A 23761-nucleotide genomic window follows, 5' to 3' on the forward strand; every position below is an offset into this window, starting at 1 on the left:
AAGGCCTCTTCCATGCAGATATAATAATTTTTTTCTGATTAAGTTTGGCAGAATAATCCATGATTCAATGCTAGACTGTCATCTTAGACCACCTTTCTTGATTTTAACTTTACATTTGGATAACATTTCAAAAGACCTGTGAATAAATATTTTTCCATTTAAGGCTACAAGGAATTCATTATTCATGTCATTCTTAGTTTTTTAAAATCTAATTAATGCTCTCAACAAAACACTCTTAGTTTCCCTTCAAATTTCTAAGTTGTGTAAGCACCTCTTTTTGCTGATACCTATCTCTCAAAAGAGAAAACCATTTAAAAGATTCTTATATTAACTGAAAATCTGAATACAGATATATTTCACCTATGATATCCATCTACCCAAGGCAAGGCTGAAGTTTGGATCTAAATTATAAAAAGTTGTTCACTTCTCCAATTCCAGTTAGGTAGATCAGAGAATGGATTCTGGAGCCATACTGTAGCAATTTGAATCCTAGCGCTGCCACTTCAAACGGTGTGTGACTATGGGAAGGTTACTAAGTTTCTGTATCTTCGATTTCTATAAAATATGCCTAGTAAGAGTGCCCACATTATAGGGCTGTTTGGGGGATAAAATGAGTTAATGGATATAAAATATTTAGAATACTATCTGACATGCTCAATGGAAGGAATACATAGTATTCCTAATACATAGTATTAGTTCAATGGTAGTAACACATAGATGTTAATATTACCTAGATTTCATTTGTGTTGAATTGACAACAGAAACCAAAAATAGCTAATTTGCAACACTATTTCTATGTCAACATGTAGGAATAAGTAAACAAAATCTAGTTTGAATTTTGTCCTGAACTCTTTAACTTGAATCGAACTAAAACTCTGCTACAATAGTATAAAACAATGTTTTGTTTTGTTCAGGAAATTTGCTTTCCATTTATATCTAAAAGAATATTATTTTTTTCTGTATGTTTATTTTTTATTTTCACTTTATCTTGATATGGACATGAGTTTGAGCAAACTTTGGGAGATAGTGAAGGACAGGGAAGCCTGGCATGCTGTAGTCCATGGGGTTGCAAAGAGTTGGACGTGACTTAGTGACTGAAGAACAACAACAATGTTGATATATATATATTTCTCTGATTTGCCTTAAATGTGGAAGAAAATTCTAAACTATATCAATAGTGCAATTATTATTATTGCTATATCTCTTACAATAGGAATTAACAGAACTAGAAAAATGTAAATTTAGTTGAGCAGTGCTTAGCACGTATTATACTCTCATTTCTAAGAATTCTGTTTTCAGTGTCAGACATGTTCATGACTGAATGCATGATGTGACAATAATCTTCTAATATAGGCAGAAACACAATGATTAGAGTGGATTAATTAATTTACCCAATTGACATTTACTGAATGACTACTATTGTCCAGGTTTCTTTCAAAAATAATTTTTCCTGAAATTCTCTTGGTAGTCCAGTAGTAAGACTCAATGTTTCCACTGCATGAGGCATAGATTCAATCCATGGTTGGGGAACTAAGATGCTGCATGCATGTGGTGTGGCCAAAAAATTTATTTCCCTAATACTTTCTATCATAAGAACTTAAGATTACTGACATGCTTTTAAAATAATGCATTCAATGTGAATTGTAATTTATGAACTTAGTTAAATTACAAGGTATTTAAGGAGGAAAAATCCCAAATAAATGGTACTCCATTCCATATACTAATTGTAAATAGTAAACTGGTTAACTATGTCTCAGTTAACTTAGTGTATCAGAGAAATCAGGATGGTTGCACACTGTGCTGAAATCCATTTTATAAACGAGTCCTCTTCACCATGTATGAGTAGACAAAGCTTGAGGCACCCTTTGTTCACAGATTAAAATGTTTCAAATAATAGCTCCCTGTCTTCTGCAAATTGGGTAGTCAAGGAATATGATATCTAGGAAACAAAGGGTCAGCGTGGTGAGAAGCAAACTCATAAATTATAAATATCTATTGAGCTAAATCATCTTAAAGCCTTTTTCTTAATAAAATTCTATGATTTTCACTTACTCAATTTTGGCTTGATATTATCCTGATAATAGTCACGCAGAATAATCAAGTCTTATCATCCTCTGAATTTCTGTTTATCTATAAAAATCCTTTCATTTTCTTTATGTGTCTAAGAATCTGTTTCTAATACTATCTGACCTCCCTAATATTTTAATGTGGGTTCACATTGTAAAAGGGCTTATAATAAGGCAAGATGCCACTTTATTCAACTGTATTATCATTTGCACACCAGTGTAAAAAAATAGAACCTTTCCTTTGAAAAAGTCTCCCTGAGACCAGGTGTTACAGAGAACTTTAACAAACTTTCTGCATCATCATAAATTTCTCACATACTTGGAAATAAACAGATATAACTATTATGGATTGTAATTTTATAAGAGTTTATCTCCCCTGGTTAGATTATGGCAAAGGGTAAATGGGAGTTCTTTAAGTTCTACTGTAAAGGGTATGGGCAGATGGAGATAGTCCCTTGCTTTGTGCTCACAATTATTATAGTTCACGCAATGTAATGGAATAACCTATACATTAAGTCATTTAATGGAATAATACTTGAAAAAGTCCTTTACACTTTTTGAAATGGTTTAATTTGAATACTTCCAAAATAGGCTGTTAAGAATGTTAGTTTATCGATCGGTACGCAGGGTGGCGCTGCCGGCTAAGATTGTGAATAAACAGCCCTAGAAAGCTCACGTATTCCTTTGCTGCAAGACGGAACCACCACCACAAGTAAGCTCTGCCAGCAGTACTGGGTTACCAACGAATTTGGGCAGCGATATTCTAAACGAATTTAAGATTACAAGTGACTCCGTGAGGATTTTACCAAGCAAGAAAATTTAACACCTCTGGTCTTCTTCTGGTTGCTGAAGGGGGACTGGATGTAAGCACCCTGGCTCCAACATGGAGACGCTAGAGAGAATTCAACCCAACAGGCAAGTGACAACCTTTATTTTGATGGTATTCTTGTCTCAGGCTAACCCTGCCCCTATTCGTTATTCTGTTCTGGAAGAAACAGAGAGCGGCTCCTTTATAGCCCATTTAACCAAGGACCTGGGCCTGGGAATTGGGGAGCTGAAGGCACGGTCGGCTCGGGTGGTTTGTGACGATGACAAGCAGCGCTTGCTGCTCGATCATCAGACTGGAGATTTGCTTTTGAGGGAGAAACTAGACCGGGAAGACATATGTGGCTCCGATGAACCCTGTGTGCTGCATTTCCAAGTGTTCCTGGAAACTCCAGTGCAATTTTTTGAAGGAGAATTACTAATACAGGACATAAATGACCACTCCCCAGTATTCCCGAATAGGGAAATGCTTTTAAAAATCCTGGAAAACAGCCAGCCAGGGACTGTATTTCCATTGAAATTAGCTCAGGATTTGGATGTGGGTAGCAACGGTCTTCAAAAATACATCATCAACGCCAATTCTCATTTTCACGTTCTCACTCGAAATCATAGTGATGGCAAGAAATATCCAGATTTGGTGCAGGCCCAAGTGCTGGATCGAGAGGAGCAGTCAGAGTTCAGCTTAACCCTAATGGCGCTGGACGGTGGGTCTCCACCTAGGTCCGGCACCAGCATGGTGCGAATCCTGATCATGGACGTCAATGACAATGCTCCCGAGTTTGTGCACACTCCATATGAGGTGCAGGTTCTGGAAAACAGCCCCCTAGACTCCCTAATACTTACAGTTTTAGCTAGGGATGTAGATGCTGGAAACTATGGGACTGTTTCCTATAGCTTGTTCCAAGCCTCAGAGGAAATTAAACAAACTTTCTCAATAAATGAAGTCACAGGAGAAATCCGACTGACAAAGAAATTGGATTTTGAACAAATCAAATCTTACCACGTGGAAACTGAGGCTACAGATGGAGGAGGCCTTTCCGGGAAAGGCACTGTAGTAATAGAGGTGGTAGATGTGAATGACAATGCCCCTGAACTTACCATATCTTCACTCATCAGCTCCATCCCAGAAAATGCCCCGGAGACCGTGGTTTCTATATTCCGAATTCGAGATAGAGACTCCGGAGACAATGGAAAGATGATTTGCTCTATTCCAGACAATCTGCCATTCATTTTAAGACCGACTTTCAAGAATTTCTACACCCTGGTAACCGATAGCCCTCTTGACAGAGAAAGTCAAGCCGAGTACAACATCACTATCACGGTCACTGACATGGGAACCCCCAGACTGAAAACCGAGCACAACATAACCCTGCTGGTGTCCGACGTCAACGACAACGCCCCCGCCTTCACCCAGACCTCCTACACCCTCTGGGTCCGCGAGAACAACAGCCCCGCCCTGCACATCGGCAGCGTCAGCGCCACAGACACAGACGCGGGCGCCAATGCCCAGGTCACCTACTCGCTGCTGCCGCCCCCCGACCCGCTCGTGCCCCTCGCCTCCCTCGTGTCCATCAACCCCGACAACGGCCACCTCTTCGCCCTCACGTCCCTGGACTACGAGGCCCTGCGGGCCTTCGAGTTCCACGTGGGCGCCACCGACCGCGGCTCGCCCGCGCTCAGCAGCCAGGCGCTGGTGCGCGTGCTCGTGGTGGACGCCAACGACAACGCGCCCTTCGTGCTCTACCCGCTGCAGAACGCCTCGGCGCCCTGCACCGAGCTGGTGCCCAGGGCGGCCGAGCCGGGCTACCTGGTGACCAAGGTGGTGGCGGTGGACGGCGACGCGGGCCAGAACGCCTGGCTGTCGTACCAGCTGCTCAAGGCCACGGAGCCCGGGCTGTTCGGCATGTGGGCGCACAACGGCGAGGTGCGCACGGCGCGGCTGCTGAGCGAGCGCGACGCGCCCAAGCAGCGGCTGGTGGTGCTGGTCAAGGACAACGGCGAGCCGCCGCTGTCGGCCAGCGTCACGCTGCACGTGCTGCTGGTGGACGGCTTCTCGCAGCCCTACCTGCCGGCCCCGGAAGCGGAAGCGGCGGCCGCGGCGCCGGCCGACCCGCTCACCGTCTACCTGGTGGTGGCCTTGGCGTCGGTGTCGTCGCTCTTCCTCTTCTCGGTGCTGGTGTTCGTGGCGGTGCGGCTGTGCAGGAGGGGCGGGGCGGCCTCGGCGGGTCGCTGCCCGGTGCCCAAGGGCCACTTTCCGGGCCACCTGGTGGACGTCAGCGGCACGGGGACCCTGTCCCAGAGCTACCAGTACGAGGTGTGTCTGACGGGAGACCATAGAACTGGTGAGTTCAAATTCCTGAAGCCGATATTCCCTAACCTCTTGGTTCAGGACACCGAGAGAGAAATCAAGGAAAGCCCCAACTGTAGAAATAGCTTTGTATTCAGTTAAATGCCGTATTTGTTTAAGTGAGCCTCTCAGTTTTGTTAAGCCTAACTCACATTGCAATATTTTTCTCTTAAGAGATTGTACTGTTACATAAATTTGTATATATATCTCTATTCCAAACTTACGCATGTCTCTACTAAATTTTCCTTTTATAGTATTCATTGGATTTAGCATTTTTAGTTAAAGTTGATATTATTTCTCCATATTTTACCTTCTCGGTGATTAATGTTTCCATAACTGTAAATTACTCAAGCCATAAAAGAAATTCTATTAATATTTAAATCAACCTCTTTTAATGTCTTTTTAAGGAAATACTTTAAAGCTTTTGTGTAATCTTGCATTTCTGTATGTTTTTGGTGCTTTTCTTTACTTATATTTGCAAGGGCACAGTGTTAGAAATTCTTTGTAGCTACCTAGAGCCTTCCTGTTCACCATTCTACCAGGCTGTGCCCCACTAAATAGCCATGAGCATATAACTTAGCATACTTGTTTCTCATAAGTTGCACCTAAACATGCACTTTATTAAATTATTAATACACTACAATTGTGACCTTGTCCCATTCTGAGTACCATATATGCTAGAGATGATTTGTTTGCTACTTACCTAGCTCATTGTAATTGCTTCAGGAATACCAATGTTAAAATAAAAATATTATTATTTATAAATAAGAGAAAATCTTATATAATTTGGTATCAAATTCACTTCACTAAAATAAAACTAATTCACTGCTTGATAACATACTTAAAAATCTTAGAACTTTAAGTAAACCCTAAATCCTTTAGAAGGACTCAAGAGGTAGAGGGCATCATATACTTTCCTGTCCTTCTTTTGCTCTATTAATAGAAGTTCAAATGTAAGTATAAAGTATGTGTTTTTCTTGGCTTTCAGTTTTTCCACATCCTTCAAAAAAGGCAGAATTTCTCTTGAGTTTTGTTGATTATGTTCTAGTCTGATTACTCTAAGTTATTTTGTAAACTTGAGCAGCTTTTATCAACAAAATGATGATTTATTTTTGATGTCCAAATGACCTTGTTTTGTCTTTCAATGTAGCTTTTGTATATTTTGCATAAATTTACTTTTTCAATTATGCTAACTTTCAATAAGAAGCATTGTTTTTTCCTTTAAGACAATAAGAATAGAAATTAAGAAATAAACTTATCTGAATTATAATTGTTTTATGTTGTGTTCATTAGGCCAATTAAGATGACTTGTGATTTCTAACTAAATTTATATAGCTATAAGAACAGTTATTGATCTTTTGGCACAATATGAGTAATTAGAGTTTGCTTTATAACCTAAGTATTTACTTTTAAATCTCAAGTGTCATCCTACTGGAACTTAATTATTTTGTGTTTCCCTGAATTACATTTTTAAAAATATAATAAAAAAGAAAAGTTATTCTTTAAGTTATTATTGAAACATAGCATTTAGCTTTCATCCAATCTGATACTTTAAATTAGAAAGTAATAAAAATATGAACAAAATTAAACACAAATATATGACATTTAGTAGCCAGCTTTAATGAGTTCACCATTTACTGTTAAATATTTAAATGAAATAGTTTTATGTATGATAACAAGAAATATGATTGAAGTTTTCAGCAATATGTTTCAACATTATGAAAGTATAACTTCATGTTTTTGTGTATGCCAGGAAAGCCCAACTTGTATAATCACCCAAATGAGACTGGTCAAATAAAACACTCAGAACCCACATATAAATTTATGAATTTATGAGTAAATTTATGAATTACTTTGTGTATTATGTTATAAATTGCTGTGTGTATTCATAAAGCATAGATTATTCCTTACCAGTTGGGGATCACCATCAGACTCTAGTATAGAACAGGTTAATATTTTAAAATTCAATGATTTTAATTTAATAGAAAATATAATCCAGATAATTTCCACAAAATGAATACCTTGTGGGAAATTGGACAATTCTTTTCTGCAAAACAAAAATAGAGAATGGAGGCCAAATAACTGGATAATACCCATTTCAATCACAGTTTCTCAAGTACTTCTATTATATTGACATTTTTTACAATTCCTTTGTTGTTTTTAGGCACAGATACAGTGAGTTTAGTACATGCTGTTTTAGGGGCAGACATTTTACTGAAGGCAATATAAGCCACATCACTTTAAGACCTTGTATTTCTTACTGGATTTCCCTAGTGGCTCAGCAGTAAAGAACCCACCTGCCAATGCAGGAGATGAGGGTTTGATCCCTGGGTCCGGAAGATACCCTGGAAAAGGAAATGGCAACCCACTCCAGTTTTCTTGCCTGAGAAATCCCATAGAGAGAGGAGCCTGGTGGGCTACAGTCCATGGGGTCACAAAAGAGTGGAACACAACTTAGTGAATGAACAACATTCTATTAAAATTACAAAATATAGATTTTAAATAGTCTTATTTGGTAGAATTCTGTTTCCAGATAAGATGGATTATTTAAACCTGCTTTAAATTCAGAAATTTTCAGTTTGAAGCAACAGACAGCAGATGATATATAAAGAACTGAAGGGGCTAAGATTCCTGAAAAGGAAAATCCTTGGAGCTGTGAACTGACTCCAACAGTCAATTTGCCCTAAAGAAGTTTGCAAAGTCTAAGAAAAGGCCAGGGATAGAGTAACTTCAACAGTCTTTGGGAAACTGGAGAATTCAAGTTCATGGCCAGTTTTCCCCCTCATGATATTTGTCAAAGTATGGGACATTCCAGGAAAGAAGACCAAAATATTAAGTGGAAAATTACTGAAAAGCCGAGTGAAGTTTTAATAGTCTTAATATATGAGATCAGAATTTGTGATCTGCCATCTGAGAGACTGTGGAGAATACACTGAGTTCTGAACTGAAAATTCTGGAGGGTCAGGTACTTATTAGGACTGGAAAGAATCTTGACTAAGCACAGTGCCTGTTTTGAATTAAGGCAATTTGATTAGACATGTTTCTGTCAATCTAAAGGGGATTCCCAGTGGCACTAGTGGTAAAGAGCCCGCCTGCCAGTGCAGGAGACTTAAGAGACTCTGGTTCAGTCCCTGGGTTGGGAAGATCCCCTGGAGGAGGACATAGCAACCCACTCCAGAATTCTTGTCTGGAGAATCCCATGGACAGAGGAGCCTGGCGGGCTGCAGTCCATAGGGTCTCAGAGTCAGATACGGCTGAAGCTACTCAGCACACACTGTCAAGCTAACAAAGGAAAAGATGGACTCTTTCTGGAAGAATATAATATCATCAGGACCCTGGAGGAGAGATTTTTACATTAATAATCAACATTTGATAAAAATTATAAGGCATACATATAAAAAAAACTGGTTGACATGAATAAAACCTAGAGGAAAAAACAGGCATATTAGTGATCTACAGATAAAATAAGATACTAGAACTGACTGACAATGGTGTTAAAATAAGTATAACTAATATGTTAAAATAAGGAATATAGAAAACAGGTAAAGAGAATTTCACCACAGAATGAAATAAAATAGAAAATAACTTGGGGACTGAAAAATACAATACTGAAAATTTTTTAGATTGTATAATGGCATAATTGTCATAAAAGATTATAGGATTAGTGAATACAAGACAGGTCAATATTAAATATCCAAATAGAAGCACTGAAGAATAAAATAATTAAAAATACAGATAAGAACACTTAGTTATATGTAGAACATAATGAAAAACTCGGACACATACATGATTGTAATCCTGGAAGGACCAGGAATAGCGAATAAGAAATGTGTAAAGAAATGATGACCAATAATGATGAAAAAATTGACCCCTCAAGATGTTCAGTGAACCTAATTAGAAGAATAAAAAACTGCACATCTAGAAATATCACAGGAAGGCTGCTAAAGACTAAAGTCAAAGAGAAAATCTTAAAAGCAATCACATGAAAATGACATTGCTTTTAAAGGAATAACAGTAAGATGGAGAGCTGACCATCAAGAAGCCAAAAGACAAAGGAATGATGTCTTTTGAGTCCTGAAAAAAATTAGCTACCAGACTAGAATTCTATCACCAGAAAACACATCTTGCAAAAATGAAGTTCTAAAACAAACAAAAACTGCAAGAATCAATCACAGTCCCATCTGCACTAAAATAAATACTTTTAGTGGATTCATTAGGAAGAAGGAAAACAGTCCTGGAGGAATCACAGATTTGCAGGAAAAAATGAACAAGAATAAGGGTAACTATAAATTGTTATTTATTGATTAATAAAGGTAGAAATAATAGTTTCTTAAAGGATTTAAAGTATACGTAAAATTTTAATTCATGATAATGGTGATGTAAAAGGCAGGTGATATAAACAGAGTTAAGGAATTCTAAGGTTCTAAACATTATCATGAGAGTAGTAAACTGAAATAATTTGTATTAGATGCTTGTAAATTAAAGATGCATGTTGTAATCTTTAGAATAATCATAAGAGTAATTTTAAAATGAATTGAAGGAAAAAATAAGAAACATCTAAATTATCCAAAAGAAGAAAAAAACTTTAAGAGCAAATAGAAAAAAAATTTAGCTGGTAAATATAAATGGATAGATATCAAATATTACAGTAATTGCTATTGGATTAAATAATCCAGTTAAAGAACCAAAACTGTCAGAATAGGTTTAAGAAAAATTCAGCTATATGTTGTCACATACTTGTGTGTGTGTATTATCACAGGTTGAAAGTTTTAAAAATAGAAAAAGATACAAACATTAACCAAACTAATCAAGTGTAGATATACTCACATAAAACAAAGGAGACTTTAAGGAAAGATGCATTACTACAGATAAGGAGAGATATTTCATAATGATAAATGGGTAAAATATACCAAAAATATGTCAGTTATAAGACTAAATATATCCCTGTAAGAAAACTACAAAATATAAAAAGTTAAATTTAAAGAACATAAAAAAGAGACAAATCCACAGTCATAGGAGAGGATGTATTAACAATTAACCACTGATAGAACACACAGAAAAACAGAATATTAAAAATCTAAACACCACAATAATCATATTTGAATAAACTGACATATGTAGTACACAGGAAAGTACATGTTCTTCTTATATGCATATGGCATATATCAAAATTATCCATATTCTGGGTCATAAAGCAATTCTCTAAAAATTTTTAAAGAAGTGAAATTAAGTTAGAAATAAAAATTTATCCAGAAATCCCCAAATGCTTCAAAAGTAAATAATATAATACATGAGTCAAAAGAAGAAATTGCAGAAGAAATTTCCACATATTTTGAACTGGGTAAAAATTAAGATATGATATATCAAAACAGAATTTACAGAGAAATTTTAAAACTTTAAATGAACATGTTAGATAAAAAAGGTTAAAAAACAATAAGCTTTCATCTGAAGAAGTTAGAACAAATAAAGAAGGAAAAAATAATGCATGTATTATATATATAAACATAAATACAATGCTGATAAATATACAACCAAGAAGGGCTTCCCTGGTGGCTCACTGGTGAAGAATCCATCTGCCAATGCCAGAGACACAGGTTCAATCCCTGGTCCAGGAAGATCCCAGATGCCATGGGGCAACTAAGCCCATGTGCCACAACTATTGAGTTTGTGCTCTAGAGCCCAGGGAGCCACAACTGCTTGAAGCCCACAGGCCCTAGAATCTGTGCTCTTCAACAAGAGAAGTCACCACAATGAGAAGCACGTGTACTGCAACTAGAAAGCAGTCCTCACTTGCAGCAACTAGAGAAAAGCCCATGTAGCAACAAAGACCCAGTACAGCCAAAACTAAATAAATAAAATTATTTTTAAAAGTATATAACCAAGAAGATAAACAAAACTTAAAGTTGGTTCTATGTCATGATGAATGGAATTAAGGACTCTTACTAAGACTACTAAGATTAATTTTAAAAAGAAAGAAAACATCGATCACAAATATCAGGGATGAAAAAAGGAACATCATTACCAATCCTACAGATATTAAAAAATAAAAAAGGATATTATGAACAACCATATGCCAATAAATTTGACAATTTATGTAAAATGGAAAACATCTTTTAAATACACAATTTACTAAAACTGAAACAAGAAGAAATCTGATTAGTTCTATCTATTAAGTAAATTAAACTTGTTATTAAAAACCTTGCCACTTCAGTTTACACTAGTGAATTCTCCTAAATACTCATGGAACAACTAATACCAACTTATACAAAATCTTTTGGAAGACAGAAAAAACAGGGAATATTTCCCATATTATTAGGGTACCAGAATGACTTCAATGAATTATGACATCCAAATCTGAATAGGACATCATAAGGAAGGAAAATTGAGACCAATCTCTATTAAAAACACAGATGGAAAAATTCTAAACAAAACATCCACAAATAAAATTCAGAAATATATGAAAGAGAAATAATAAAGTATGAGAAAACTTATTCAGGGAATATAAATCAATTTAATATTTTAAATCTATCAATATAATTCATCACATTAATAGGTAAAGGAGAAAAATCATATGATTACCTCAATGGATACAGAAAAAAATCACTTGATAAAATTCAGCACACACAATTGTTAGCAGACTGAAAACAGAAGGAAACTTTCAGAAAGTATTTTAAAATTTACAATAAACATTATACTTAATGGAAAATTATTTAAAACTTTTCTTCAGTGATCAAGAATAAAACAAGAATGCCTGCTTATACTATTTCATTTCAGTGTTTTACTGCAGGTTCTAAGCAGCAGAATAAAGCAAGGAAAAAATGCACAGTAATTGGAAGGGATGAAATGAGGTCTTTTTAAAAAAATGACAATGGGGCTTCCCTGGTCGCTCAGTGTAAAGAATCCACCTGCCAATGCAGGAGACACAGTTTTGATCCCTGATCTGGGAGGATCCCACATGCCTCAGAGTAACTAAGCCTGTGTGCCACAGCTATTGAGCCCGTGCTCTACAGCCCCGGAGTAGCTCAACTACCCAAGCCAGACTGCCCTGGAGCCCATGCTCTGCAAGGAGAGAAGCCACCACAATGAGAAGCCCACCCTCTGCAATTAGAGAGTAGCCCCTGACTGAGACAACTAGGCAAAGACCTCGCAGCAATGAAGACTCAGAACAACCAGAGCTAAATAAATAAATATGATTATTTTTTTAAATGACATGATTGTATACATTAAAAGTCATAAAGAATCCACAGACTGTTAGGATTAATAAATGAAGTTAGCAATGCCACTGGATATAAGGTCTACATGCAAATAATAATTGTATTCCTATATAGCAACAAAACCCAGAAAATGAAGAATTCCAAGTTATCATTTACAAGTTTCAGAAATATCAAACTTCTAGAAACAAACCTAACAGAATATCCATAAAACTTATACACTGAAAAATATAAAATATTATTGAGAAAAGTTAAGTACCTGAATAAACAGAAGGATATATAATGTTCCAATACTGGAAAACTCAATGCTGGGAATATGTCAATTCTTCCCAGTCAATCTATAAATGCAATAAAATCGTAAACAAAACTTTAGCATGTTTCTTTGTGAAAGGTAACCAGATGAATCTAAAGTTTATATGGAGACTTCCCTGGTGGTCCAGCGGATAAAGCACCATGTTCCCAATGCAGGGGGCCTGAGTTCAATCCCTGGCCAGGGAACTATCAATAGATCCCACATACTGCAACTAAAACCAGGCACAGCCAAATAAATAAAAATATTAAAAAGATAATAAAGTTTATGAAAGTGAAAATGAAGTCACTCAGTCGTGTCCGACTCTTTGCAATCCCATGGACTGTAGCCTACCAGGCTCCTCTGTCCATGGGATTTTCCAGGCAAGAGTACTGGAGTGTATTGCCATTTCCTTCTCCAGGGGATCTTCCCGACCCAGGGATCAAACCCGGGTCTCCCGCATTGTAGACAGACACTTAACCATCTGAGCCACCAGGGGAGTCAATAAAATTTATAGGGAAATACAAAGGGACAGTAATAACTAAAACAATTTTAAAGGAAAGAGTAAAACTGGAAGGCTTACCAATCAGATAATAAAACCTATTATGAAGTATAGTAATTAAGAAGACAATATGGTATTGCAGGAATTCCCTGGGTGGTACAGTGGATAAGACTCCCCATGCCAAATCAGGGGACATGGGTTCGATCCCTGGTCAGGGAAGATTCTGCATGCTGTGGAGTAACTCGACTGCCATAACTACTGACTCCATGCTCCAGAGCCCATGAGCCTCAACTACTGAGCCCACGTGCTGCAATTACTGAAGCCCATGCACCTAGAGCCTGTGCTCTGCAACAAGAGAAGCCACTGCAATCAGAAGCCCGTGCACAACAACAGAGTAGCCCCCACTCCCCCCAACTAGAGAAAAGCCTGCATGCAGCGACAAAGACCCAGTGCAACCAGAAAGTAATTAATTAAAAAACTGGTATATCTGTATAATGAATTATTACTTAAAAAGCAATATGGTATTGCAGGATAAACAAAGAGGAAAATGGGGGGAAAAGACTTGTATAGAACTATGGACCCCTGATTTATGAAAAAATGGATACATTAGAAAATAATTGGGAATGCAGCTTCTTTTCAATAGGCGGTGTGGTCATTTGGATATTTATATGAAAAAAAAGCAATTTGACCCTAACCTCATTAACATGAAAAAATTAATTTCAGGAGGATTACAGCTCTAAATGTGAAAAGTAAAGTAACTGATTTTTCAGAAGCACCACACAACGATACTTTCATGACTTTGGGGCATGCAAAGATTTAAAGAAAATACAAAAAGTTCAAACCATAAGTTAAAAATATTGGAAAATTAGACTAAAAGTTAAGTTTTGTTTTTCAAAGATATCACAAGAGAGTTAAAATGCTAGCCATAGAATGGGAGAGAATATTTACAATACATAATTCTAAAAAAGTACTTATGCCAAGAATATATAAGGAACTTCTAAAGATCAATCAGAAAAAGGGCAAATACCTTAAATAGAAAAACAGACAAAAGACTTACACAATTCACAAGGATATACCCTAATAAAAATAACCATGTGAAAAATGTGCTTATTTAAGGAATCATCAGGGAACACTAATTAAAATTACAGTGACATAAAATAAAAATAAAATTATAACATCACATACTCATCAGAGTGTTTAAAATTAAAAGATAATATCAAATGTTGACAAGGATATGGAGCAACTGGAACTCTCACTCTTTGCTAGTTTTTGTAAAACCAGAGTTGAAAACTATTTTGCAATATCTATTAAAGCTGAAACAAAAAGATAAATATGTGTGCATATCTTAAGGCACAGCAGTCTAACTCCTAGGAATATTAAATATAAATGAACACACAGACACCAAAAGACAAGAATGTTTATAGCAAGACTACTCAATATATACACAAACTGAAAAACCCTAAGGTCCATCAACTGGAGAATAAATTAAAAATGGTGGTACAATAGAATAACAAAGCAATGAGAATAAAATAAAACAATATGTAACATGAATTTTACAAAGGTAAGATTGAGTGAAAGAAGGCAAACATAACACACTCTATAACTCCATTTGTGTAAGTTAAAAAAAAAAGAAACTATGATACTATGACACACACATGATACTATAAGTCAGAAGACTGCTTACCTTTATCTAGCAGGGGAAGAGTAGTGACCAGACAATAACAAGAGGGGGCTTCTGTAGTTTTTGTTAACATTTCAATTTTACTTTACATTTTGTTTATGAATGTGTTCACTTCCTGAACTTTTTTGAGTTGTACACTCATGATTATGTCCTTTCCTGATATATTTTAAAATTTTATAATACTGTAAGATTCTAAACATTTATTATTACTTATTTCTTAATCAATTAAGGATCCAATAAGGGAAAAGTTTCTTCATGTGCTCAAAATGCACTTTGTGAGGAATACTAGGGTTTTAGTTTGCTCTGAAAAGTATTCTTTCACTGAAGTTAACCTAGCACATGTTTTTTAAGAACGTCCAATAACTAAGAACTGGAGATACAATTGGGAACAATTCTGTGACTTCAAATATATTGACTGCATATATATGAAATGAAACAGCAAATACTATATGCAATAGTATATAGAAGTATGAATGGAGAGATTAGTAACTGCCCGGGAAGCCATGAAATTAAAAGACGCTTACTCCTTGGAAGGAAAGTTATGACCTAGGTTGGTCATATTGCATTTCAATATTGCCATATTGAAAAGCAGAGACATTACTTTGCCAACAAAGGTCCATCTAGTCAAGGCTATGGTTTTTCCAGTATTCATGTATGGATGTGAGAGTTGGACTGTGAAGAAAGCTGAGCGCCAAAGAATTGATACTTTTAAACTGTGGTGTTGGGGAAGATTCTTGAGAGTCCCTTGGACTGCAAGGAGATCCAACCAGTCCATTCTAAAGGAGATCAGCCCTAGGTGTTCTTTGGAAGGAATGATGCTAAAGCTGAAACTCCAGTACTTTGGCCACCTTATGTGAAGAGTTGACTCATTGGAAAAGACTCTGATGCTGGGAGGGATTGGGGGCAGGTGAAGGGGACGACAGAGGGTGAGATGGCTGGTTCGCATCACTGACTCGATGGACGTGAGTTTGAGTGAACTCCAGGAGTTGGTGATGGACAGGGAGGCCTGGCGTGCTGCGATTCATGGGGTCGCAAAGAGTCGGACACGACTGAGTGACTGAACTGAACTGAACTGGGAAGCCATTAAACTGGGAATCAGAACTCCCAGTGCTTTTTAAAAGAAGGAAGCATTTTACGTAAGATCTAGGCGTGGAGGACTCCAGAAAAGGGCATTGGCCTAGTGCAAGCCAGTCAGAGAGATTTAACGCGAGCTTATTTAACCAGATCATCTGGGTTGATTGTATATCGGGAGTTGAAGAAACTGCACCTTCTTGAACCGGGTTTGGACTTACGGAGACCGCGCCAGCAAAAACGCTTCAGAAAAGGCAACTTCTCTTTCTTGCTATATTGTTCCTCTTGTGGGAGGCTAGCTCTGAAGAAATTAGGTATTCCATGACAGAAGAAACAGAAAGTAGGTTTTTGTGGCCAACCTGGCAAAAGACCTGGGTCTCAGGGTGGGGGAACTAGCCACGCGGGGTGCCCGCATCGATTACAAACGAAACAAACAGCTCTTGAAGCTGGATTTAACGACCGGGAATTTGCTGCTGCATAAAAAACCAGACCAGGAAGTGCTGTGCGGGGCGACAAATCCTTGTATACTGCATTTCCAGATATTACTGGAAAACCCGGTAGAGATTATTCAAGCTGATCTTCATCGCACAGATATAAATGACCATTCCCCAGAGTTCCTAGAGAGAGAAATGCTCCTAAAAATCCCCGAGAGCGTCCAGACAGGGACTGTGTTTCCTTTGAAAATAGCTCAGGACTTTGACATAGGTAGCAACACGTTCAAAACTACACAATCAGCCCCAACTCCCATTTTCATGTTGTCACTCATCATCGTGGAGATGGCAGAAAATACCCAGAGCTGGTGCTGGACAAAGCACTGGATCGGGAGAAACAGCCTGAGCTCAATTTAACCCTCACCGCGCTGGATTGGGGGGGGGGGGGGGGAACTCCATACAGTCCGCATCGAAGTCGTGGACATTAATGACAATGCCCCAGAATTTTTACAGTCCGTCTATGAGGTCCAGATTCCAGAGAACAGCCCCCTAAACTCCTTAGTTGTCGCTGTCTCTGCCCGAGATTTAGATGCAGGAACATATGGGAAAGTAGCCTATGCACTATTCCAAAGAGATGAAGTTACTCAACCATTTGTAATAGACGAAATAACAGGAGAAATTGGTCTGAAAAGGATATTGGATTTCGAGGCAACTCGATTTTATAACGTGGGGATTGTAGCCAAAGATGGTGGGGGGCTTTCGGGGAAATGCACTGTAGCTATAGAGGTGGTGAATGGGAACGACGACGACGCCCGAGCTGACCATGTCGAGACTCATCAGCTCTATCCCAGAAAACTCCCCAGAGACTGTGGTAGCTGTTTTCAGTGTTTCTGATCCAGATTCCGGGGAAAACGGTAAGATGATTTCCTCCATTCAGAATGATCTCCCCTTTCTCTTGAAACCCACGTTCAAAAACTGTCACACTCTGGTGAGAGAGACCGCTACACGGAGAGGAAAGAGCCAGGTACATCACCATCACAGTCAATGACACGGGAACCCCCAGAGTGAAAACCGAGCACAACATAATCGTTCTGGTGTGCGACGTCAACGACAACGCCCCCGCCTTCACCCAGACCTCCTACACCCTGTGGGTACGCGAGAACAACAGCCCCGCCCTGCACATCGGCAGCGTCAGCGCCACAGACACAGACGCGGGCGCCAATGCCCAGGTCACCTACTCGCTGCTGCCGCCCCCCGACCCGCTCGTGCCCCTCGCCTCCCTCGTGTCCATCAACCCCGACAATGGCCACCTCTTCGCCCTCACGTCCCTGGACTACGAGGCCCTGCGGGCCTTCGAGTTCCACGTGGGCGCCACCGACCGCGGCTCGCCCGCGCTCAGCAGCCAGGCGCTGGTGCGCGTGCTCGTGGTGGACGCCAACGACAACGCGCCCTTCGTGCTCTACCCGCTGCAGAACGCCTCGGCGCCCTGCACCGAGCTAGTGCCCAGGGCGGCCGAGCCGGGCTCCCTGGTGACCAAGGTGGTGGCGGTGGACGGCGACGCGGGCCAGAACGCCTGGCTGTCGTACCAGCTGCTCAAGGCCACGGAGCCCGGGCTGTTCGGCGTGTGGGCGCACAACGGCGAGGTGCGCACGGCGCGGCTGCTGAGCGAGCGCGACGCGCCCAAGCAGCGGCTGGTGGTGCTGGTCAAGGACAACGGCGAGCCGCCGCTGTCGGCCAGCGTCACGCTGCACGTGCTGCTGGTGGACGGCTTCTCGCAGCCCTACCTGCCGGCCCCGGAAGCGGAAGCGGCGGCCGCGGCGCCGGCCGACCCGCTCACCGTCTACCTGGTGGTGGCCTTGGCGTCGGTGTCGTCGCTCTTCCTCTTCTCGGTGCTGGTGTTCGTGGCGGTGCGGCTGTGCAGGAGGGGCGGGGCGGCCTCGGCGGGCCGCTGCCCGGTGCCCGAGGGCCACTTTCCGGGCCACCTGGTGGACGTCAGCGGCACGGGGACCAGGTCCCAGAGCTATCTGTATAGGAGGTGTGCTTGACGTTATGCTCGGGATTAAATGAGTTTAAATTCTTAAAGCCGATTCTCCCCAACCTCCCGTTGAATAGAGGAAAATGCCAACTTTCGGAATAGCTCTGGATTCAATTAGGGATCTCATCATGAGGCAAGGTATTTTTCATTTATCTGTAATTCCCCAGATGAAAAATTTGAGAACCTCATGGAGAAAAATCCCACATTCAGGTATAGCATTGATTTCCCTTTTACAATGAACTTGTCTAATTTTGGAAAACTCCATTCGATTCTTGCTGTTTTTGTTTTAGCGTGCCATTCCAAATGTTTGCATGCTGTTGATTTTCCTGAAATTTTTGCTTTCTTTTCGTAGTTTTTGCAACAATAAAATATTGTTTTCTCTACATTCATTCTGCTTCATCACACTCTAAAAGTTTATTTGATGCTAAATAACAAAAATTTAAAATGTTTGCATAATATTTGGTTTTTAAAGGAATATATGCATAGAAATATATAAGAAAGCATTATGAAAACCAACACTCTTCTGTTTACACTCCCTAGCTCTCATCCTACTGGAAAATAATTTTTAATGAATATTTTCATGGAATTATTACATACAGAAAAATGGACAAATCCTTAATACAGCTCACTGTATTTTCAGAAAATGAACATACGTGATTATCAGCATCTTGAAGAAATGAAACGTTATTAGCATCCCAAGTGCCACACAAATTACCCTTTAAAATCCCTGCCAGTTCAAATATAACAGATAACTCAATACCCAATGCTACAGCTGTTTTGCCTGTTTTGAATTTATATAAATGAAATAGTAGAGTGTGAACTGTTTTGCATCTGGTGTCTTTAACTCAGCAATATGTTTATGACATTTATCCATAAATACTATTTTTAATTTTAGTTGTTCATTCTTGTTACTATATAGTATTCCACTGTGAATATTTCATAATTTATAACCCATTCTACTGTATATGGATATTTGAGTTCGTGTAAGGTTTGGTTGTTTGAATAATACTGCTATAAACATTCTCATACATATCCTTCAACAAACACGTATATGGATTTCTGTTCTGTGTATACCTAGGGTTGATTTGCTGCTCGTTCAGTAAGTGCATGTCCACTTTTAGTAAATATTTCCAAATAGTTTTTCAAAGTGGTTGTACCCATTTACACTGACTGCTATCAGCAGCATATGGATGTACCGGTTCCTCAACATTCTTGCCAACATCTGGTATTATCTGTTTTTTATTTTATCCCTCTGGAAGCACTTTTAAACCTTTATCTTCTAGCTTTTTAAATACTTTCTTCTCACTAAGAATATGCTTGTAACTTTTTCATAAACTTCAACTTCACCCTATTGTTGTTGGTATCCTATACACTTTAACTTTCCCTCATCCATATAGTTATCTCATTATTTTCTCTGCTCAAATGAAACCTCCACTTATTATTCCACTAACAACCATTTATTATTTTCTTGTATGAAAGAAACTAATAGAATTCTTATTTTTCCTTTTGTTTCTCCCTTACACTTTCAAACCTCTCAAAAATGAGTTTTTACTTCTATATAGTCAGCATTAATGGTCCTTTTTACTCTTTGACTATAGTTAAGAGTTCCTTGTATTGTTTATAGATGTTTTAAAACCTAAAAAGCAGTATTAAAATTTTATCTTTAATGACCATATAAATTATGAATGCTCTTCAGCTAAAGATCACCAGGAACACATTGTATCAGAACAAAGTTGGGTTTACTAACTTATAATGAGGGAGACCAGAGAAGGCAATGAATGGCACCCCACTCCAGTACTCCTGCCTGGAAAATCCCATGGATGGGGGAACCTGGTAGGCTGCAGTCCATGGAATCACTGAGGGTCTGACACGACTGAGCAACTTCACTTTCACTTTTCACTTTCGTGCACTGGAGAAGGAAATGGCAACCCACTCCAGTATTCTTGCCTGGGGAATCCCAGGGACTGGAGCCTGGTGGGCTGCCGTCTATGGGGTCACACAGAGTCGGACACGACTGAAGTGACTTAGCAGCAGCAGCAATGAGGGAGACTGCACACCATGGAGAACCATTGATACATGCACATAATAGCACCCTACCAAGGAGTTAGAGGATCTGGGCTTATGTTAGGTGATTTGGGGTAGGGTTAAAGGAAATCTCCTTTCCTTTTTTTAAAATTCCATCTCTTTGCTACAGTATATACCCTCAAGTGGCTTTTTAAGAGAAGGTACACAAATACAGACTTTTTGTATCTCTGCATGTCTGAAAATGCAGTTTTCGCTTCTGCTTCATTGCATACATATATATTCAATACACTTTCTAACAATTCATGCCTTGTCATATCTGAAATTATTTCATCTCTAGTATTATTTCCTTAATAGTTGTATTCCTAGCTTATTTTTTCTGAAGCTTGAGCTTGTTGGATATTGAACAATTTAAATCATTTCTCTATGTTTCTTATATTTCTCCTGTTTATCTTTGGTTTTCCCTATATATCCTCATTTAACATCTTTCAGTCACCTTGAGTATGTTTATTAAATTTTCAATTTTAATGGAGTATTTAAATCCCTAGGTGTTTTCTTATTATCTGATGTGTCTTTTCCGTAGTAGCACTTGGAATTTTCAAAGTTCATTTTATTTCCTAAATTATCTGTTTCCTGGAGTTCCCATTTCTTTTTTGTGTGTTTCTGTGTAATTTTTGGTTTTCATAAGTCTGGTGAGAGATGTGTTCATATGTAAGAAAAAGAATTTGAGTATCTGGTGTGTAGCAATTGCTGTTTTGCTAGGTCTTATCAGCTTTTATGTGATAAGGTAGTCTGCACACAAGTTTCTGTCCTGAGTGGATTTTCTGACAAGGTGCTCCACATGAGGCAGTGCAGAGCCAGGTTTATAAAATATCAGACTTTAAGGAGCATTGTGATGAATGGGCAAAGAACTCTTTTCAGGATGTGGCCCTGCAAGTGTTAGGATACAAAAATTTTATGTTGGAATTCCTGTTCTTCACTAAAATATTCTAGTGTTCTCCAAAAAAATTCCTTTTTATTTCTTAAGAAATGAGACTTTTTTTTTGAAAGAAGGTCTGGAGGAAGGCTGCTGCTGCTGCTGCTGCTAAGTCTCTTCAGTCGTGTCTGATTCTGTGCAGAGGAAGGCTAATTATTAAAATTATATGTTACATATATTTTTCATATTACATACTATCTATGTACTTTACTGTTTTCTAAATTCCATACACATATCTCATTTACTCGTTTAAATAATGGTACAAGTGGTAAGCCAAGTTTAGAGATGAACAAACCGAACAAAGTTAAAGTAACTTGCCCAAGGCTACCTAGCTAATAAGTAGTGGAATCAGGATTTGACTCCAGGCAGCCTGACCCCAAAGATCTATTAAACATTCCAAAAAGTGTACACAATGTATATGTGCAATTTAAAAATAATAAAATGTTCATCATCTACTTAAGAATTAGAACAATGCCAAGACGTTGGAAATCCTTGTGTGCCTCCACCATAACATCTTCCACTTGCATTAAAATCAACCACTATCCTGAATATTTATTAATTACTTGTTATTCTTTGTAGTTGTATTGGAAATGCATATATTGCTAAATAATACATTGTTTGATCTTGTCTGTCTTTGCAATTTATATAAATGGATTGATATAGTATGGACATCTGTGGGCTTGCTTTGCTCAGTCATTATGGTATTGAACTCATCAGTGTTAAATGCAGTTCATTCAATTACACCGCTCTGCAGTATCTCATTAAATAAATACACCCTCGCCTTTAAATTCATTTTATTGTAGATTTTTGGGTTGCTCCAAGAATTTGGTTATCATAACAATACTGATATAAGCACTCTTGAATATATCTCCTCATGCACTTGGGCAAGAGTTCCTTTTGGGTACAGGCACATCTAGGAAGGTGCTACCCGGGTCATAGCAAGAACTGGAATGATATCAAACTAAGTAAAATAGACTATTAAAAGATGCCAACACTGAGATGAAAGAGATGTTGGAGATATCTGACAAAGATTTTTAAATGGACGATGAAAAACGCCTCAATAAGCAATATTAAACATGCTTGAAATAAAAGAAAAAAATATTCTCAGAAAAGAAACGCAAAATTGTAACAAGGAAATAAAAGATGTAAAGAACTACCAATGAAAATTTTAGAGATTAAAAATACAATTATTGAAGAACTCAGTGGACAAGCTTAACAACAGGAAGACAAAGAGTCAATGAACTAGAAGATAACAACAAAGCATTTACCCAATTTTAGCAAAAGAGAGAAAACAGACTAAAAATTTAACAGAGCCTCAGAGACCTGTTGGACAATAACAAGAGATCTAACATTTGTGTCATTGGAATCCCAGAAGGAAAGGAGACCTTCCAAATTTGGCAAAAGATAGAGATCCAGAGATTTAGAAAGCCAAACAAATCCAAAACAAGATAAACAAAAAAATACACTGAAAAGATATAGTCAAATTTCTGAAAACTGAACAGAAGGAAAAAGTCTGAAAAGCAGTGACAGATAAATGACACATTACACATAGAGCAATGACAATCTGAATGAGAGTAGATTTCTCATCAGAAACCATGGAAGTCAGAAGAAAATGGCACAGTATTTTCCAACTGATGAACAATTAACCCAGAATTCTACATGCAGTGAAAATACCCTCCTGGGAGAAAATTTGTTGCCATAAGGCCTACTCTTTTAAACATGGCTAAAGGGAGCTCTCCAAACAGAAAGGAATCAATAATAAAAGGAATCTTGGAACATCAGGAAAGAACGAACACAGTAAACAAAAATATGCGTAAACACTATAGATTTTCCTTCTCTTTAGTTTTCTAAATTATGTTTTATGGTTGAATCCAAAATTATAGCACTGTCTATGTTCAAAATTTCTATAGAGGAAATATTTAAGACAATTATAAATGGGGAAGGGTAAAGGTATGTAACGGTACTTAAGTTTTCCATCCTTGCATATGCAAAATGACAACCAGTAAACCCTGAAGGAAATGGCAACCCACTCCAGTATTCTGGCCTGGAAAATCCCATGGACAGAGGAGCATGGTAGGCTACAGTCCATGGGGTCGCAAAGAGTCGGACACAACTGAGCAACTTCATTTCACTTCAAACCCTAACAAGTTATGTGTGGGCCAACTACTATAAAAGCTATACAAAAGGACACACTAAAACCCACTATAGATAAAGTAGAACTCTAAAAACTGTTCTAATAACCCACAGGAAGGCAGGAAAACTAAAATGGAGACAGAACAGACAGACAAATAGAAAACAAAAAAAA

At 38.3% G+C, this 23761-nt stretch overlaps 1 protein-coding gene and 1 pseudogene across 1 annotated transcript; both read left to right on the forward strand.

Moving 5' to 3' along the window:
• The first annotated feature begins 991 nt into the window (after positions 1 to 991).
• On the forward strand, positions 992 to 12350 carry LOC129633844 (protocadherin beta-4-like). Its single transcript, XM_055555801.1, has 2 exons — positions 992 to 5233; positions 12013 to 12350. Exons 1-2 carry the CDS (start codon positions 2950 to 2952, stop codon positions 12030 to 12032), a joined length of 2304 nt encoding a protein of 767 aa, XP_055411776.1. The 5' UTR covers positions 992 to 2949; the 3' UTR covers positions 12033 to 12350.
• A 2436-nt stretch (positions 12351 to 14786) lies between these two features.
• LOC129630000 (protocadherin beta-5-like) lies at positions 14787 to 18832 on the forward strand (annotated as a pseudogene).
• Positions 18833 to 23761: the final 4929 nt, after the last annotated feature.

The sequence above is a fragment of the Bubalus kerabau genome, chromosome 1, assembly GCF_029407905.1.
Source record: "Bubalus kerabau isolate K-KA32 ecotype Philippines breed swamp buffalo chromosome 1, PCC_UOA_SB_1v2, whole genome shotgun sequence".
NCBI lineage: Eukaryota > Metazoa > Chordata > Mammalia > Artiodactyla > Bovidae > Bubalus > Bubalus kerabau.

What these genes read in the sequence shown, in the direction of transcription:
- LOC129633844 (XM_055555801.1), top strand. Translation starts at nt 2,950, where the DNA reads ATGGAGACGCTAGAGAGAATTCAACCCAACAGGCAAGTGACAACCTTT. An exon ending in GACGGGAGACCATAGAACTG is followed by an intron (nt 5,234 to 12,012) that starts GTGAGTTCAAAT and finishes ATTTCATTTCAG; the next exon opens with TGTTTTACTGCAGGTTCTAA.